General features: G+C 39.4%; 1 protein-coding gene across 3 annotated transcripts in view; it reads right to left on the reverse strand.

Annotated features, from left to right (window-relative positions):
- Positions 1–20,179, reverse strand: part of RECK (reversion inducing cysteine rich protein with kazal motifs) — an 88,024-nt gene that overhangs the window by 24,051 nt on the left and 43,794 nt on the right. For 2 of the 3 annotated variants that reach the window (XM_054502547.2, XM_054502548.2), the window contains 4 exons: positions 19,829–19,862; positions 16,946–17,143; positions 12,515–12,782; positions 9,117–9,296 (listed from right to left, as the gene is read on the reverse strand). In XM_054502547.2, the coding sequence (XP_054358522.1) occupies positions 9,117–9,296; positions 12,515–12,782; positions 16,946–17,143; positions 19,829–19,862 (680 nt within the window). Of the gene's footprint in view, positions 1–9,116; positions 9,297–12,514; positions 12,783–12,844; positions 14,614–16,945; positions 17,144–19,828; positions 19,863–20,179 lie in introns of those variants that run through there. The other variant, XM_054502551.2, reaches the window with a different exon arrangement.

Genomic DNA, 20,179 nt, shown 5'->3' on the forward strand with positions numbered 1-20,179 from the left:
TTAAAATGGAGACATAATTTACAAAAGCAGAATGCACCAATTTTATGGGTACAGCTTGGTGTGCTCTGACAAATATGTACATCCATAAGCACATCTAAATCAATTAAGGAACCCACCCAACATTTCAGCCAGTTCCCTTGTGCCGCTGTTGAGTTAATGCCTCCCTGCTGACTGCAACTCAGAGGCCATAACTATTTATACTTATATCACCATAGATTAATTTTGCCTGTTCTAGGCTGGGTGCAGTGGCTCACACCTGCAATCCTAGCACTTTGGGAGGCCAAGGCAGGAAGATAGCTTGAGCTCAGGAGTTTGAGACCAGTCTGGGCAACACAGCGAGATTTCATCTCTACTAAACAAAAACAAAAACAAAAACAAAACAAAACAAAATTGTGGCATGCCTCTAGTTCCAGCTACTCAGGAGGTGTGGCAGGAGGATTGCTTGAGCCCAGGAGTTTGAGGCCAGCCTGGGCAATATAGGACTACCCCATCTTGAAAAAAATTTAAGCAAATTTTAAAGTAGTTATCAAGTTATTTACAATTATAATAAACCCATTACATGTTAATATAAGTATTTTTATGAAAAATAACTATTTTCCAAAGTAAACATTAGCGAGAAGAATAGGACTGTTTTACAGTTTTGCAAATCTCTGTAATGTCTGGCTTAATAGAACTCAGGTGGATTTTCATATCTGCTTCTGCATTCAATCTGTTGTTGTATCACATGTTTTATAGCCACTGGAAAGCTCCACTGTTGTTGTTGTTGTTGTTATTGTTGTTGAGACAGGTTCTCACTCTGTCACCCAGGCTGGAGTGCAGTGGCATGATCACAGCTCACTGCAGCCTCGACCTCCTGGGCTCAGGTGATCCTCCCACCTCAGCCTCCCACGTAGCTGGGACTACAGGCACCCACCACCACACCTGGTTAATTTTTGTATTTTCTTTAGAGACAAGGTTTTGCCATGTTGCCCAGGCTGGTCTCAAACTCCTGGGCCCAAGCGATCTGCTCACCTTGGCCTCTCAAAGTGCTGGGATTATAGGTGTGAGCCATCGTGCCTGGCCTAGAACATTTTCATCACCCTATAAAGTACCCTTGTGCCCCCCTCTAGTCAATCCCTGATTCCAGCAGAGGAAAGGATATTCTGATCTTTATCACCATAGATTACATTTGCCTATTCTTGGATCTCATGTGTCAAGAATATATTTTGTGTTGGGCTTTTTTTCTCAACGTAAGATTCATCCATTGCTATCCCATTGTTTGGATGCACCACAATGTTATATTCTTTCATTCTCCTGATAAATGTTTTGGGTCCTCTCCCCCATTTTTTGGGCTATTATGAATAAGGGTACTAGACAGGTCTTTATTTGGACATATGTTTTCATGTCTCTTGGGTAAATGCTTCAGGATAAAATTGTTAGGTCACAGAGCTAATTTTTGAAGAAACTGAAAAAAAGCTCCAAAGTCCTTAAACTATCTTCTACTCCCAGTAGTAATATACTATAAGAATTCCACTTGCTTCATATGCTTCCCAGTCTTTTAATTTCAGGCATTCTTGTGAGGGTGAGGAGGCACTGAATTACTATTTTAATTTGTATTTTGCCATGACTAATAATAATGAACCCTTTAATGAACTAGATGGCTATTTCTTTTATATTTTTTTAATGGACAAAAATTATATATTTATTGTGTGCAACATAATATATTTAAACATGACACATGTGGAATGGCTACATTAAGCTAATTAAAATATGCATTACCTCACATACTTATAATTTTTTTGTGGTGAGAACATTTAACATCTACTCTCTTGGCAACTTTCAAGTATACAACTCACTGTTAACTATAGTTACCACGTTGTATAATAGATCTCTTGAACTTACTCCTTTTGTCTAAATAAAATTTTGTGTCCTTTGACCAACATTTTCCCAATCCTCTCCCCTCCCTCTTCCCTCTTCCTTCTCCTCATCCACCCTCTCCAGCCACCCTCTGGTAACGACTATTCTATTCTCTGCTTCCATAACTTTGATTATTTTAGATTCCACATATAAGTGAGATCATGCAGTATTTGTCTTTCTGTACCTGGCTTATTTTATTTAATGTCCTCCAGGTTCATTCATATTGTTGCAAAAGACAGGATTTCCTTCTTTATAAAGGCTGAATAGGATTCCACAGTGTATATATACCACATATTCTTTATCCATTCATTCATTGATGAATACAGGTTGATTCCATATCTTGGCTATTGTAAATAATGCTGCAGTGAATGTGGGAGTGAAATATTTCTTCAACACGCTGATTTCCTTTCCTTTAGATATGTACCTAGTAGTGGAATTGCTGGATCATATGGTACCTTCTATCTTTAATTTTTTGAGGACCCTCCATACTGTTTCCCATAATGGCTATACTAACTCACATTTCCATCAACAGTGTACAAGACTTCCCTTTTCTCCATATCCTTTCTAACAATTGTTATCTTCCATCTTTTTGATAATAGCCATTTTAACATATGTGAAGGGATAGTTCATTGTGGTTTTAATTTGTATTTCCCTGATAATTAGTGATGTTGAACATTTTTTCATATACTTGATTAAATGGCCATTGTGATGTCCCTCTTTGGTAAAGGGTCTTTGAAAGTTTTTTGCACAATTTTTTCTTTTTTTTTTTTGAGATGGAGTCTTGGTCTGTCGCCCAGGCTGGAGTGCAGTGGCGCGATCTCGGCTCACTGCAACTTTCACCTCCTGGGTTCAAGCAATTCTCCTGTCTCAGCCTCCCAAGTAGCTAGGACTACAGGTGCCTGCCACCAGGCCCAGCTAATTTTTAAAAATATTTTTAGTAGAGATGGGGTTTCACCATGTTGGCCAGGCTGGCCTTGAACTCCTGACCTCAAGTGATCCACCTGCCTTGGCCTCCCAAAGTGTTGGGATTAGAGGCGCGAGCCACCGCGCCTGGCCTTTTTTGCACAATTTTAAAATTGAGTTGTTTTACTTTTTATCATGATGTTGTAGGAGTTATTTATATATTCTGGATACACAAGTTCTTTGACAAATGTGTGTGTGTGTGTGTGTGTGTGTGTGTGTGTATGCACGCACCTGTGCATGATATGTTGAACATTCCCTCTGAAGTCTATGACTTGCCCCTTCAAGTTTTAAATGGTGTCTTTTGGCAAACAAAAGATTTTACTGTTGAAGTCTAATTCATTTTTTTCTTTTAAAATTGTATATTTTGTGTCCTGTTTACAAAATCTTTGCCCACACAAAGTTTCTGAAGATGTTCTCCTATGAGCTTTATATTTTTAGTTTTTATTTTAGTTCTGTGATCCATCTGGAAGCAATTTTTGTGTAGGGTGTGAAACACAGGTTGAGGTTCTTTTTTTCCCCCCTTCATAAAGATATTCAATTATTCTAGTATTATTTGTTGAAAAGATGTTTCTATTTTATTTTATTTTATTTTATTTTTTCTTTTTTTGAGATGGAGTTTTTGCTCTATTGCCCAGGCTGGAATGCAGTGGCACAATCTCAGCTCACTGCAACCTCCACCTCCTGGGTTCAAGCGATTCTCCTGCCTTAGCCTCCCAAGTAGCTGGGATTACAGGCTCCTGACACCACGCCCGGCTCATTTTTGTATTTTTTAGTAGAGACGAGGGTTCACCATGTTGGCCAGGCTGGTCTTGAACTCGACCTCAGGTGATCCACCCACCTCTGCCTCCGAGTGCTAGGATTACAGGCGTGAGCCACCATGCCCAGCGTTTTTTTTTTTTTTTTTTTTTTTTTTTGAGATAGGGTCTCACTCTGTCACCCAGGTTGGAGTGCAATGGCATGATCTTGGCTCACTGCAACCTCCACCTCCCAGGCTCAAGCCATCCTCCCACCTCAGCCTCCTGAGCAGCTGGGAATACAGGTGCACACCACCACACCCAGCTAATTTTTTTATTTTTTTTCTTGAGACGGAGTTTCGTTCTTGTTGCCCAGGCTGGAGTGCAATGATGTGATCTCAGCTCACTGCAACCTCCGCCTCCTCGGTTCAAGAGATTCTCCTGCCTCAGCCTCCCAAGTTTACAGGTGCCCGCCACCATGCCCGGCTAATTTTTTTTGTGTTTTTAGTAAAGACAGGGTTTCACCATGTTGGCCAGGCTGGTCTCGAACTCCTGACCTCAGGTGATCCACCCACCTCGGCCTCCCAAAGTGCTAGTGTCAGGCCTCTGAGCCCAAGCCAAGCCATCGCATCCCCTGTGACTTGCACGTATACACCCAGATGGCCTGTAGTAACTGAAGATCCACAAAAGAAGTAAAAATAGCCTTAACTGATGACATTCCACCATTGTGATTTGTTCCTGCCCCACCCTAACTGATCAATGTACTTTGTAATCTCCCCCACCCTTAAGAAGGTTCTTTGTAATTCTCCCCACCCTTGAGAATGTACTTTGTGAGATCCACCCCTGCCCGCAAAACATTGCTCTTAACTTCACCACCTAACCCAAAACCTATAAGAACTAATGATAATCCATCTCCCTTCGCAGACTCTCTTTTCGGACTCAGCCCACCTGCACCCAGGTGAAATAAACAGCCATGTTGCTCACACAAAGCCTGTTTGGTGGTCTCTTCACACGGACGCGCATGAAAGCTAGGATTACAGGCGTGAGCCACCGCGCCCGGCCAATATTTTGTATTTTTGATTGAGATGGTGTTTCACCATGTTGCCCAGGCTGGTCTCAAACTCCTGAGCTCAGGCATTCCAACTGCCTCAGCCTCCCAAACTGCTGGGATTATAGGTGTGAACCACCATGCCTGGATGAAAATATGTTTATTTTTGTATCGAATTGCCTTGCTGCTCTTGTTGAAAATTAGTTTCCTATACTTGAATTGAATTTCCTTATCTTTTACTGAGGATTTTGGCATCTCTGAGTGATACAGGACAATAGTTACCTTGTTTTTAATGTCCACATCAGTTTTGGTATCAAGGTAACACTAGCCCCATAAGAGGAGTTGGGATATGTTATCTGCTTCCTGAAAAATTCTGTGTAATAAGTGCATAATTTTTTCCTTATGTGTTTGGTAAGCATTACGGGTAAAGCCAGAAGTTTTCCTTGTGTGAAGATTTATAATTACAAATTCAATTTCTCTAATAGTTATAAGAATAATCCTAACTTGTACTTCTTCTTGTGTTAGTTTTGGTTTTTAAGGAATGCATCCATTTCATCTAAATTGCAGGATTTACTGGCATAAAGTTGTTCATGGTATTCCTTTTATTTTTTGAGAGAGTCTCGCTCTGTTGCCCAGGCTGAAGTGTGGTGGTGCAATCTTGTCTTACTGCAACCTCTGCCTCCCAGGTTCAAGCATTTCCTTTGTGATTTCTTCTTTGTTGCATAAATTATTTAGAAGCATTTGTTTAATTACCAAATATTTGGGAATATTTCAATATAGTTTATTTTTATTGATTTCCAATTTGATTCTGCTGTGTTCTGAAAATACACTTTATATGATTTTCATCTTCTGACAGTGGTTGAGACTTGCTTTTTAACCCAGCATATGTTGTTCAAATCCTCTATATCCTCACTGATTTTTTTCCATTTGTTCTATTAGTGAGGGAGAGGTGTTAACATTTCTGAATATGATTGAATATTTCTCTCTCTTTAGGGTTTACTTCTGTTTTTAAGTATTTTGCGTATATGCACCTATCTGACATTAGGTGCATATATATTTAGGTTAATTGTATCTTCATGATAAATTGAACTTTGATCATTATAAGGTGATACTCTTTATCTCCAATCATATTCTTTGTCTTTCTAACAACCTCTGCCTTTCAATTGATGTTTTTAGTTCATTTACATTTATGTAATTATTGATACAGTTGGGTTTAAGTCTCTATCATTTTGCTGTGGTTTTCAATTTGTCTCCTTTTTCTTTCTGTCTTCTTTTGGATGGATCAAGTATTATTTTAGTGTTCCATTTTATATTTCCTATTAGCTTCTCAGCTATACCTCATTGTGTTGTGTTTTAAATCAGTGGTTGCTCTAGGCATAATACATGTCCATTATTTATTATAGTTTTCCTTGAATTAATGCTATACAATGTCACAAATAATGTAAGAAACTTATAACGGTATAATTATTTACCTCTCTCTTATCCTTTTTGCTACTGTCATATATCATATATTTTACTTCTATGTATAAATTCCACAATACATTGTTATTATTTTTGCTTTAACCAATTACTTTTGAAAAATAAAATATAAAAGAAAAAAAGAAAAAGAGAAAAAGAAAATGAAGAAAAAATATTTTTCATGTTTACCAACATTTACCAATCCCAGTGCTCTATAGGTCTGAGTTTTCATGTGGCATTTTCCTTCAGACTGAAGAATTCTTGTAGTGAGAGACTGCTGGCAGAAAATTCTGAGGTGTTTTTTTTTTTTTTTTTTTGTGATATCTAGAAATACCTTTATTTTTGAAGAATATTTTCACCGAATGTAAGATTTTTTTTTTTCTCTGAGTACTTTAAGGATACTACTTGGGATACTACTTGATGGTCTTTGGTTCTCCATTGTTTCTGAAAGGAAGTCACTTGTCATTTTTATTGTTATTCCATCATATGTAAAGTGTCTTTTTTTCTCCCTTTGGTTGCTTTAACTATTTCTCTTTGCCTCTGGTTTTCAACAGTTTGACTATGATGTGCTAGGTGTGTCTCTCTTTGTATTTATCTGACTTGGCATTTACTAAGGTTTCCCAAAAAGTGGATTAATGTATTTGATCACATTTGGAAAAATTTCAGCCAAGGTTTAATCAAATATTTTTCTGCTCCTTTCTTTCCTTTCCTTCTGGGTTACTACCACAGATGTTATATCACTTATTCTCTGTGCTTTGGTTTAGATAATTTCTATTGAGCGATCTCCGAGGTCACTGACTTTTTTCTTCTGCTGTGTCTGTTTTCCATTCCCTACAATAAACTTATTTTAGATATTGCATTTCTCAGTTTTAGAGTTTCCATGTGGTTTTTTTTAGAGCTTCCATATCTCACCTATATCTATCTTTACCTGTAGATCTTTCAATATATTTATCATAATTAGATTCTTTATCTGCTAATTCCAATAGTTGGGTCACCAATGGGTATGATTGTTTTTTCTCTTAACTATGGGTCATATTTCCTATTTTTCTCATTTCTAGTAATTTTTGATTGTATAATAGACATTATGCGTGATACTTTGTGGGATTTAGGATTTTGTTACCTTCTTTGGAGGAATGTTGTTTTCACACCAACAGGCAGTTAAATTACTGACAAATACCTCCTTCTTCTGGAGGCAGTTTCAGGTTTTGTTAAGGTTTTTCAGCTTTACCCTTAGCTCTTGGATGTCGTATGTACTACCAAGGTTTGGCCCTTATGGGGTTTACTAGGCCCTTCTAACTTGGCATGATCTGAATTCTAAATCGTCTGCCCAGCAAATGCTAACTGCTATAATCTATGTTCACCTTCCCCTGGGTTCCTTGTAGTCTCATCCTGCAAAAGTACAATTTCGGAGTCAGCCAAGGACTTAAAAGGAGTCTGTTTATGGATTTTGGGACATTTCTTTTTGTGGTTCCCTCCCTTGTGGGATTTTTTTCCTTCAATATCTAGCGTCTCTGGAAGGACCAAATTCTGATACCTCACTCCTTAGGCCAAGACTGCTGCTTTCTGCTTGAACTCTACTCCCCATGAAAAGAAACTGAAAGTGTCTATGAGGAAGAAGTGGACAAATGTGGCTTTCGCTCAGTGTGGTTTCTATCTTTCAAGAGATGTTGGCCACTGGTGGTGGCTCACGCCTGTAATCCTAGCACTTTGGGAGGCCGAGGCAGGCAGATCACTTAAGGTCAGAGGTTCGAAACCAGCCTGGCCAACATGATGAAGCCCCATCTCTACTAAAAATACAAAAAAAAAAGAAAAAAATTAGCTGGGCATGGTGGCAGGCGCCTGTAATCCCAGCTACTTGGGCGGCTGAGGCAGGAGAATTAATTGCTTGAACCCAGGAGGCGGAGGTTGCAGTGAGCCGAGATCATGCCACTATACTCCAGCCTGGGTGACAGAGTGAGATTCTGTCTCAAAAATAAAAAAAAAAAGATGTAGACCCTCCTGCTTTTGATCAGTCTCCAATACCTTGAAAACAATTGTTCTTTTATATTTTGTGCAGAGTTCATAATTGGTATTGGTAGGACTGTTATTCTCATACAAGCTACTCCATGATTACCAGAAGTCAGACCAGAACTATGTGCCAAAGTCTAACTTTCAAACATTTCAGATGTACTCAATCTCTAAATCAGGTCTTTACTGGCTAATACTCTATCACCACTTTTAAAGATATCTCAATTTTCTCACTCTTAAGTAATACTCTGAGTGCTTTAAAAAAGATAAGATGTGTGTTAGCTTGAAGTAAACACCATCTGACAAAAATATCTAGAACTTCCTTCTGGCCCAATTGAATGATTCTCTTCCCTTTTGCCCTCTTTATTTCTGGGTTGTAACTTATAAAACCAGCCACCTCTTCTTCAGTAACTCTCTCTCTCTTGCTTCTGTATGGAGTTCTCTCATTTTGTGCTTCCGGTGCCCTTTTCTGTTTTCTTTAGTTTCTTCAACCATTAACTGTTGATATTCTCCAAGGCTCAGTTCTTGCCCTCTTATTTTTCTAATGATACTTGATACCCTGGGAAAACATCTATTTGAATTGCTTTTGTAAAGAAATATTTTTGTATGAAACAGGGGACTCACAGAGAAGAAACCTCAACCAGTCTCAAGGTCCTTTAAAGTAAACTGTTTAAAAGTGGACATTTGGATGACCAAATAGTTCACAATAATTTATTCTACAATGTATTACTTCCACTGGTAGTACAGTAGAAGGGAGAGGGGACTGACAGCAGAAGGGATTCTTTGAATTCCAGAAGCTTGAGGTATCTCTAGATTGGAAGGGACTTTGTAATAGTGTTTCCTTTCCCAGAGGTGACTTACCAGATGGAATACTGCATTTAAAGATTAAATCATAAAGAAATAAGACTTTCTTTTAACCCAACAGGAATAAAATCAGAATAAAGTGGTATTTCACTTATTTATAATTAATAATAAAATATTTCCATTCCATGTATAATAATTTGTCCTACCTGTTGTTAAAATTAGTACAGTAAGTAAGGTTTCTACAGCCCAACTGGCAAGGTTCCCGGACATCCGCTAAACAGGTCAACATGGACACTTCTACTGGATTATATTCACAAAAGCGATCAAACTCTTGCCAACTCTGTGTATTGCCCCAGCTCATGCTGTAAAGTTTAGTGCAGAGTTCCCTGAAACAAGAGCACAAATGCAGAAGCCGACATGAGCCAACCAAGTAAATATTTGATTTGCATAAAACTAAAACTCTATGAACTATATACTTTGGAACGTAAGTGAGAAAAAAAGTAAAAAAACCAAATGACTATTTCCTAGAAACTAGAGCCAGAAAAAGTGATTGTTTTCCATGGAAAACAGGCTTCTTTTATCACCTACCTTTTCTCTTTTTGTCAAGGTTAGAAATCTAACCTTGGCTAGAAATCTCAGTGCCAAATTTAATGTTCAATTACAGTACTTGTGCATCCTTAGTTCCTGGCACAATTATTTCCCCCTATATCTTTCTGATTTCTTTTTTACTTTTACTTAAAGCGCATGGTTTTGCCTCCACAAAGATATACTCCCTTATATTTATGTTCCGTCACAGAAGGTAAAACTAGGACATGGTCCTCTGACTTCTTTTAAGAAGCATGATAGACTTAGGGTACATTAGTTTCTCCCTGAAAAACTATACTAAAGCCATTTCTATTCCCTAAGATATTCCAAAGCCTCTATGTACTATTGTAATACACAATATTCTTATTTTTAGTACTCAATGATTACAAAGCAACTTATGTGTATATAGCTAAAACATTTGTACCATTTCTAAAGTGCTCTCACACATGATATTCATTCATTTTATTTACAAAATACATGTTTACAATAAAATTTTCATATTATTGAAATATACAAAATTATAAGTAAAAATTTTCATTCACCTTATATTTTATTTGACTGTCATATTTACCCCTATGACAAAGATATTTTTACTTTTACATTTGTTCATTCACCCCACCAATGTTTATTGAGTGTCTATTTTGTGTGAGGGCCTGTTCAAAGCACTGGAAATACAATGGTGAATAAAACAGACAAGGTCCCTGCTATCAGGGAGGCTTACACATTATGGGAATAAGGAAGCTGTGATCAAGTTACATCAGGTACCTCGATCTGGAAACTTTCTTTTTTCTAGTCCTTAACTTTCTTTCTTTTTTGTTTTGTTTTTAGAGACAGAGTCTCACTCTGTCACCCAGTCTGGAGTGCAGTGGCGTGATCTCGGCTGACTGCAGCCTCTGCCTCCTGGGTTCAAGTGATTCTAGTGCCTCAGCCTCCCGAGTAGCTGGGATTATAGGCATCTGCCACCACACCTGGCTAATTTGTGTGTGTGTGTGTGTGTGTGTGTATTTTTAGTAGAGATGGGGTTTTGCCATGTTGACCAGGCTGGTCTGGAACTCTTGACCTCAAGTGATCCACCTGCCTCATCCTGGAATTACAGGCGTGAGTCACTGCATCTGGCTAGTCCTTAACTTTCTATAGGTTGGGTATCCCTCATCTGAAATGCTTGGGACCTAAATTTTGGATTTTTTTTGGATTTTAGAACACTTGTATATACCTAATGAGATATTTTGGGGCTAGGACCCAAGTCTAAATACAACATTCATTTATGTTCATATATACCTTATACACATAGCCTGAAGGTAATCTTATACAGTATTTTAAATAATTTTGTGCATGATACAAAGTTTTGACTGCATTTTGACTGTGACCCATCACATGAGGTCAGGTGTGGAATTTTCTACTTGTGGTGTCATGTCAGCAATCAAAAAGTTTCTGATTTTGGAGCATTTTGGATTTCAGATTTTTGGATTAAGGGTGGTCAATCTGTATTTGCCTTGGACAGGTTATTTAACATCTCATAGTTAGTTTCTTAAGTGTAAAAGAAAAATTACATAAATTTCTCCAATTATCTCCTAAGGTTTTATGAAGATGAAATCTGATGAAAATGAAAGCCTTCAGCAAACCATAAAACCCTGTATCAAGGTTAGAGAGAGGGAAAAGCCTTCCTTACTGAAGCTCTTTTGGGACAACACAGCCATTCCAACCTCTAGTGACTCTATGTAGGTGTAAACTTTATTGTGGGCATTCTAAGAAACACTCAGCATCCCTCCCATAAATATATTTATTAACTTCTATAAGCAACCCGATTTCCTTAATTACAAGCCTAATTTAATTTCCCTTTAAGCCTTTTTGTTAATTTTCTTTGGATATTTTTCAGATTTTTCATGTCTTTCATTTATTTATTTGGAGACAGAATCTCGCTCTTTTTCATGTCTTTAATTAATTAATTTATTTATTTTGAGACGGAGTCTTCACTGTGTCACCCAGGCTGGAGTGCAGTGGCGCAATCTCAGCTCACTGCAACCTCTGCCTCCCAGGTTCAAGTGATTCTTCTGCCTTAGCCTCTCAAGTAGCTGGAATTACAGGCACGTGCCACCACGCCCCGCTAAATTTTGTATATTTTTTAGTACAGACAGGGTTTCACCATATTGGCCAGGCTGGTCTCAAACTCCTGACCTCAGATGATCCCCTGCCTCGGCCTCCTGAAGTGTTGGGATTACAGGCATGAGCCACCGCGCCTGACCTTCATGTCTTTTAAAAAATTTGCCAAAGTTTGATTGACAGTTACCAAAGTTTGATGAGCTATTCTAGGCAAAATTTTTTGCTAAAGGTCCATCCAATTTAGAATCCACAGGAAAGATTGTTTTATGCCTGGTATCTTATATTCATTTCAGGATATCCTAGTAACATGGGGTCCCTTTTTACCCCAAATATCTCTAATAAAGCACATTTCTATTGTACCTGTGTTCTACCAATGATCTTAGGTATCTCCACTTGTTTTTGTCTCTAGACTGCAATTCCTACATCCTATATTTGTACTGTTAATTTTTCATCCCTAAGTGTATCACCCAGATGAATGCCAATATGCTACCACCTAACTCTGGTTATAATTGTTAACCCAGGTTATCCACCAATATAATAAAAAGTTCAAAGTTTCATAATTTAATAAAGAGAATGTCCCTTAGATGTCAGATCCAAACATCTTCTAAACTGTAAGCTTACTTAATGATTTCTATAAGGATAGAATTCACCTATTGCATCATCTTATATATTTACTACCCTGCCAATGCTAATCCTCCACACCCCAAAACATAGTGCTTTTAGCACTCAATATACAGAACAATGTTTTGTATACGGTACACAATGCTCAATACACATTTGTTGGATGAAATGATATTTTATATTTTCCAAATGCTAAACCTATACCATGTAAGAATATAACACACATTTGCTAGGCTTAAAATCATTAATTAAAATGCCATTTTCTACTGATTTTAGTAAAGGAAAATGAAATACTAACCTACATGTTGAAGTGTTTGCTTTAGAACAACAATGCAATTTAGCCCCATCAAGGCCTGTAGAGGGAGGAGGGTGTACAGTGACTCCAGGGTGAACAGATTGTGAGCTTTCAAGAAAACATTGCCAAAGAGGATCTTGAGGCAAGGGCTGGGTCTTACAACCCTCGATGAGACCATCAACAATCTCCATTTCCGTTTTCTTGGACATCAGGATTCTCTTGCAGGCATTTTGGCAAGCATGGTCTTCAGCTCTGTCACAGCAATATAAACCTACGTTTTCAGAATATAAGTGGCTTAATTAGCTGTTTTTTTTGTTTGTTTGTTTTCATTATACTTTAAGTTCTGGGATACATGTGCAGAACGTGCAGATTTGTTACATAGGTATACACATGCCATGGTGGTTTGCTGAACCCATCAACCTATCATCTACATTAGGTATTTCTCCTAATGCTATCCCTCCCCTAGCCCCCAGCTCCCTGACAGGCCCTGGTGTGTGATGTTCCCCTCCCTGTGTCCATGTGTTCTCATAGTTCAACTCCCACTTATGAGTGAGAACATGCGGTATTTTGTTTTCTGTTCTTGTGTTAGTTTGCTGAGAATGATGGTTTCCAGCTTCATCCATGTCCCTGCAAAGGACATGAACTCATCCTTTTTTATGGCTGCATAGTATTCCATGGTGTAGATGTGCCACATTTTCTTTATTCAGTCTGTCACTGATGGGCATTTGGGTTGGTTCCAAGTCTTTGCTACTGTGAATAGTGCTGCAATAAACATACTTGTGCATGTTTTTTTTTTTCCTTTTTTTGTCATGCTCTGCCTAGCACAGAACATGGCAGTGTAGTGGAAGCCATTACTACTCTTAGTTATATGTCAGTATTTGCAGAATACAGGCCCTACCAAATTCTCTATTACCTTGCAGTGTAGCAAAAAGGTGAGGAGCTTTAGGTGGACAAGGTATCTATTACCAGAATCCACCACTGTCTCCAATCATGGGATCTTTAGCACCATCCTTACAAAAATGAAAGGCCATCCTACACCTAAGAAGTCCTCACAAGAGAGGTATTTGACATTCCTAGAAAAGGTATTGTAGATCAAGCTGGAATTATTTCCTGCTAGAAACAATTACCTAAAAGGGATTATGTTCTTGACATGAGATAAATGACTAATTTGTATAGCAACAAACACAAACACCATATTGAGAGGTGAAACTGGCTGAACCTCTGGGTCAGGTGGGGACTTGGAGAACTTTTCTGGCTAGCTAAAGGTTTGTAAAGGTACCAATCAGCACTCTGTAAAAATGGACCAATCAGCACTCTGCAAAATGGACCAACCAGCGCTCTGTAAAATGGACCAATCAGCAGGACATGGGCGGGGCCAAATAAGGGAATAAAAGCTGGCCACCCGAGCCAGCAGTGGTAACCTGTTCCAGTCCCGTTCCACGCTGTGGAAGCTTTGTTCTTTCACTCTTCACAATAAATCTTGCTGCTGCTCACTCTTTGAGTCTGCGCTACCTTTATGAGCTGTAACACTCACTGCGAAGGTCTGCGGCTTCACTCCTGAAGTGAGCGAGACCACAAACCCACTGGGAGGAACAAACAACTCTGGACGCCACCTTTAAGAGCTATAACACTCACTGCAAAGGTCTGCGGCTTCACTCTTGAAGTCAGCAAGACCAAGAACCCACGGGAAGGAACCAATTCCAGACACAATATTTCATCACATTCCAGGACCACATAAAGCTTTTATATATCTTATGTTAATTAATCTAAGTTGTAACGTAAATAATGCAGTAGCGAACTCTGACAAGATATCAGTTTGGCTCTGCCTTTAATTTTCTCAAAGAATCAGAAATAAAAAAACACTTTCAACCATATTACAGAATTCAGAAGGGCTTCTTTGAAGTAGTTTTCTTTGACTTTGGAAGAAATCTGTGCATATCTGTTTGGTGCCTTCTTTTCCAGATTCCTCTGTATTGGCAAAGATGGAGATGGTTGTTCTACCCTTAAACTTAAACCCTCTTTCTGCTTTTTTATTGAGCTGTCATCTCGTTAGCTCCAGCAGTACCTCTGTATAGACTAAATGTCAGAGAGCACAGATCTGCCTTTAAAACAAATGAAGGTTATTAGGGCAATGCTTCATCCTCTGATTTTGACCACACAGTACACCTGACCACACAGCTACACCACAGGATGTCAAAAGCCATTAGAGTTCTGATTTAGATGGTGGCCAAGCAAGGCACACAGTACTGCTTTTGAGTTACAAAAAACAAGTCTTTCTTTCTTTTCGTCTTTTTTTTTTTCCCCCTGAGGCAGGGTCTTGCTTTGTTGCCCTAGCTGGAGTGCAGTGAAGTGATGATGGCTCACTGCAACCTTGAACTCTTGGGCTCAAGCGATCCTCCAGCATCAGCCTCCTGAGGAGCTGGGTGTGTCACCACACCCAGCTAATTATTATTATTATTTTTTTGTATAGCTGGGTTCTCACTTTGTTACCCAGGCTGGTCTCAAACTCTTGGCCTCAAGCGATTCTCCTGCCTCAGCATCACAAAGCGCTGAGATACAGACATAAGCCACAGAGCCTCTTTCAATATCCCAGTGTAAATCAAAACATTGACATCTTATAAATCAGTCTTTGGTCAGTTTGGTCAATCAGTCAGTTTTTATAAATCTGGTCACCTCTAGGTGAAGAAAATGGATTCCAGGATGTACAAAGCTGAGACTCTGAAGAGCCATATCAGGTGCAGTTTCATCAGGAGGCCCTGATTTTTAAAAGATATCAGGCTGTCTTCTCATTGTTATGACTTTTTAATTACAAAAGTAATAATTGCTCATTGGCAAAAAATTCAAACACCGTGGAAAATATATAAAGTGAAACAATTAGGTATAAACTAAAAATGCATCACACTATATTTTTAGTTCTGTGATTTACTTTTCTTTTGCATAATACATCTTGGACTTCACTATTTTTTAGAGACAGGGTTTTGCTCTGTCACCTAGGCTGGAGTGCAGTGGCACAATAATTCACTGCAGCCTTGACCTCCTGGGCTCAAGCCATCTTCCTGCCTCTACTTCTCAAGTAGCTAGGACTACAGCTATGTGCCACCATGCCCAGTTAATTTTTTAATTTTTTGGAGACATAGGGTCTCACTATGTTGTCCAGGCTGGTCTTGAACTTTTGGCCTCAGGCAATCCTCCCATCTAGGCCTCCCACAGTGCTGAGGTTACAGGTGTGAGCCACTATGCTGGCCAACTCGGACCTTCCTTCCTTCCTCCCTCCCTCCCTCCCTTCCTCCCTTCATCCCTTCCTTCCTTCTTTCTTCCTGACGGAGTCTCATCTGTTGCCCAGGCTAGAGTGCCGTGGTGCAATCTCGGCTCAATGCACCTCCACCTCCAAGGTTCAATCAATTCTCCTGCCTCAGCCTCCCGAGTAGCTGGGATTACAGGCACGTGCCACCACACCTGGCTGATTTTTGTATTTTTAGTAGAGACAGGGTTTCAACATGTTGGTCAGGTGGTTCTTGAACTCAGGTGATCTGCCCACCTCAGCCTCCCAAAGTGCTGGGATTACAGGCATGAGCCACCGTGCCTGGCCTTTTTGTTTTGTTTTGTTTTTTCAGACAGGCTCTCTCTCTGTCATCCAGACTGGAGTGCAGTGGTAGGATCTTGGCTCACTGCAACCTCAGCCTCCCAGGTTCATGTGATTCTCCAGCCTCAGCCTCCCAAGAAGGTGGGATCACAAGCGTGTGAACCTGGCTAATTTTTGTATTTTTTGTAGAGACGGGGTTTCACCATGTTGCCCAGGCTGGTCTCAAACTCCTGAGCGCAAAACGATCTGCCTGTCTCGGCCTCTCAAAGTGCTGGGATTACAGGAGTGAGCGACCACACTCAGCCTTGGACTTCTATGTAAGAAGTCCTTTTTTTTGTTGGTTGCCAAGTGTTATTATTTTATAGGTATGCCGTAATTTACTTAATTTTAATCAATGCTGTATTGATGGATGTTTGGATTATTTGTAATTTTTCTCTATTATACCAGCATTGTAGTGAACATCATTTATATGCATATATATTTATTTTTGCAAATTTGTATAAGTTTTCTTGTGAGATAAATTCTGAGAAATGCAACTGCTAGATCAAAAGCTTATGATAATTTGAAATCCTAATGGTCATTACCCAACTTCCCTCCAAAAAATCCATATCAGTTAACTCTCCCACCCTCAGAATTGAGAATTCCTGTTTCCTCATACCCTCTACAGTCTCATCTTTCTTGGCCCCTTTTGGCTGTGACAGTATTCTTCAATCTGCCAAATCTAAATACCAAAGGAAGTCTGATATTTCTCAAATGACCCAGACTGCAGATATCTACAAGAACATATCACTTCTTTTTACAAACGATTTTACCAAAGATTGAAATGAGAAGAATATGTCCCTTTTACTTACTATCCGTTGGGTTCCTCATTGGATAAGATTGAGTATAATTGTTCACACAATGTATTAATTGTGGACTAATAGAGGCACAATAATTTTCCACTGCTTTGATCTGAGATGGACCAGGAGAAGAGTCTGTTCGAAAAATGGCTTGACAGTATTCTCGGCAGTTTGTGTGATGACCTGCATAACTGCAACAAACCGAGCCCACTATGGAGAAAAAAAGAGAAGGCACTGAAATGGAAACAGCTTTTTGTTAACATTAAATCATCATCATAATGATGGAACAATATGTCTTTCTAAATTTGAGAAATAAAACCATGCCACAGATGATGAACACTTAAAATCGGCACTTCTGTAGGTATAATCATGGGGACACTCAAGTGCTCACTAGTGTAAGAAAGTCATTAATCATCAACTTACAGTCTATAGTCCAGTGGTTCTCCACAGGAACAGTACCACACCCCACAAGGAGTTGGACTACGACTGGCATTTAGTACATGAGGGTTAGGGCTGCTAAACGTCTTGCAATGCATAGGATAGCCTCAAACAACAAACACTGTCTCTCAAAATGCCAAGAGTGCCCATGTTGAAAACCAGTGAAGTAGTGTCTTTCTGTATTAGATTTGTAGAGGTTTATAAACACAAAGCAAAGCCAAACCAAACCAAACCAAAATAAAACAAAACCCCAAATCCCTCACATTTATAAAACAGGGCCAGTAAAAACTAAGTGATGTAAGGATCATTTAATAAATTTGACATTTATATAAGTGTATATCTTGAAACAAAATCCCAACACAGTTTGAACATCTATCTGTAAGAGTATGCCTAAATTGAGATAGACTTCATCTCACAATTGGTATGTCCTGCTTCAACACTGAAAAGAAAACTCATTTGAAATAAATATTACTCTGGATTTACGTATTAAAAAAATCAATGGGCTGCCATTTAAGGTATTTTGGGAGAGCTAGATGAGTAGCTGGGGGTGCAGATGTGGGATCTGTAAAGGAGAACAAGAACCCCTCACAGGAATCTAAGGGAGTCTGTGGGAGGCTGAAGGGAGAGGTAGAGGTATGGCAGGAAGAGGTTAAGGGAAAGCAGGGGGGTCAGGCGCTGTGGCTCACACCTATAATCCCAGTACTTTGGAAGTCCAGGAGTTTGAGACCAGCCTGGGCAAAATGTTGAAACCCTATCTACACTAAAAATACAAAAATTAGCTGGGCGCAGTGGCATGTGCCTGTGGTCCCAACTACTAGGGAGGTTGAGGTGGAAGGATGGTTTGAGCCCAGGAGGCAGAGGTTGCAGTAAGCCAAGATCTCGCCACCACACTCTAGCCTCAGCAACACAGCCAAATCTTGTCTCAAAAAGAAAAAAGGAGAGAGAGAGAGAGAGAGAGAAAGCAGGGAGGAAATTCTTGATAATTATTAGGGATAGACACGGAGGAACCAGAATCAGGTTTCTGGTGAATTCCAAAGACCCATGAGCAGGGAGTTCAGGTGACTTCCAGAAATAATGATAATAATAAAGTCATAACCAAAGAAACTGAACTAGGACTGAACTGATATAGGACAAGCCTCAGTTTCCCAGACCAGGAAACTATTCCATACCTACTGTACCACCTCTTTTAAACTTGCAACTACTACCAAACTTATTGTGTGTATTGCCAAAGAGTTCATTTTCTTCACAAAGAACAAATTTTTTTTTTTTTTTTTTGAGACAGAGTCTCGCTCTGTCGCCCAGGCTGGAGTGCAGTGGCATGATCTTGGCTTACTGCAACCTCTGCCTCCTGGGTTCAAGCAATTCTCCTGCCTCAGCCTCTCTAGTAGCTGGGATTACAGGCACGTGCCACCACGCCCAGCTAATTTTTGTATTTTTAGTAGAGATGGGTTTTCACCATATTGGCCAGGCTGTCTCAAACTCCTGACCTCAAGTGATCCACCGTCTCTGCCTCGCAAAGTGCTGGGGTTACAGGCATGAGCCACAGCGCCTGGTCAAAGAACAATGATTAATGGCTGCATTTATCACTGTAAACCTCAGTGAGGATACATTGGTGGGGGTGGTGGGGAATGGTGAGGACATGTAAGAACAGACACATAGGAACAGGACAAGATGCCTATCTTCTGATTCTTCCATTCGGCTGGCTTTTTCACCAGTGTGGGAGGACATAAGATTACATGCCTGAGACTACCTGGAAAATCTTGAACTAAGCCCCAGTTAGAAAGGATGGAAGATAAATTACAGACAGCAAATGTTTCTTATTATCCTTCAATATACTTCCCTGCTGAGCTAAAGAACTCTTTGTTCCTTACATGTGTTTTCCCATCTCTAACTGCTCTCACTATTCCCTTCACCTGTAAGCCCTTCCTCCAATCTCCATTTCCTCCATTCTCCGCTGTTCACATCTTATCCATCCTTCACGGCCGGGATCAGCTACCAACTCCATGAAGCCACCTCTAAGTACCCCTGCAGAATATGATCCTTTCTTTCTCTGAACTCCTGCAGCACTTTATCCAGTGACACTATCTCATATCCTACCATATCCCAGGGTTCTTTGTGTCCTCCACAGATGTGTGTCTGCCCCACACTGACCAAGTACTCAATCAACGTCTGTTGAATGAACTGAGATGTAGCACTTGGCAAGTGCTACATTATATAGTGTGGGTGTACTTAACTTCTGAAAATGGGCCTATTTATTGGGTTGTGATCATCCTCTAGCACATACAGCTGTAGTATCTGCATTGTAGATCTACAGTTAGGACATGGGAATTGTTATAATACATGAATGACCTAAATACACCATGGGAAAGAGCCTATCAGAATCCTGCTGTGCACATTGCTTCAGATGGCTAATTATATCTTTGGACTGCTTGTACAACCATTGACAAATATACTTACTTTCATTTCTGCTAATGCAACTGAAAAGAGCATTCTGTAAATTGAAGAAAAACAAATAAACAGAAATTAACAACCAGAGAGAATTTGTAATTTAATTCCACTTTATGGTTACATGGAAATCATGATATTAAAACTATTTAATTCTTCTCTAAATCCAAGACTGAAAACACAGAAGTTATGAAATGATATCCTGGTAAAAAGGGAAACCATCTTCCAACATATATCAGGATCAAGATGACTACTTGGAGCCATAAGCTGACCAGTTATAGCAAACCAAGTTTATGTAAAGCTGTAAGTGTGTGTGGGGGGTGGGAGGGGCTACAATGTATTAATCTTAATTATTCCTTGTAG

The sequence above is a fragment of the Pongo pygmaeus genome, chromosome 13 (genome assembly GCF_028885625.2).
Source record: "Pongo pygmaeus isolate AG05252 chromosome 13, NHGRI_mPonPyg2-v2.0_pri, whole genome shotgun sequence".
Lineage (NCBI taxonomy): Eukaryota > Metazoa > Chordata > Mammalia > Primates > Hominidae > Pongo > Pongo pygmaeus.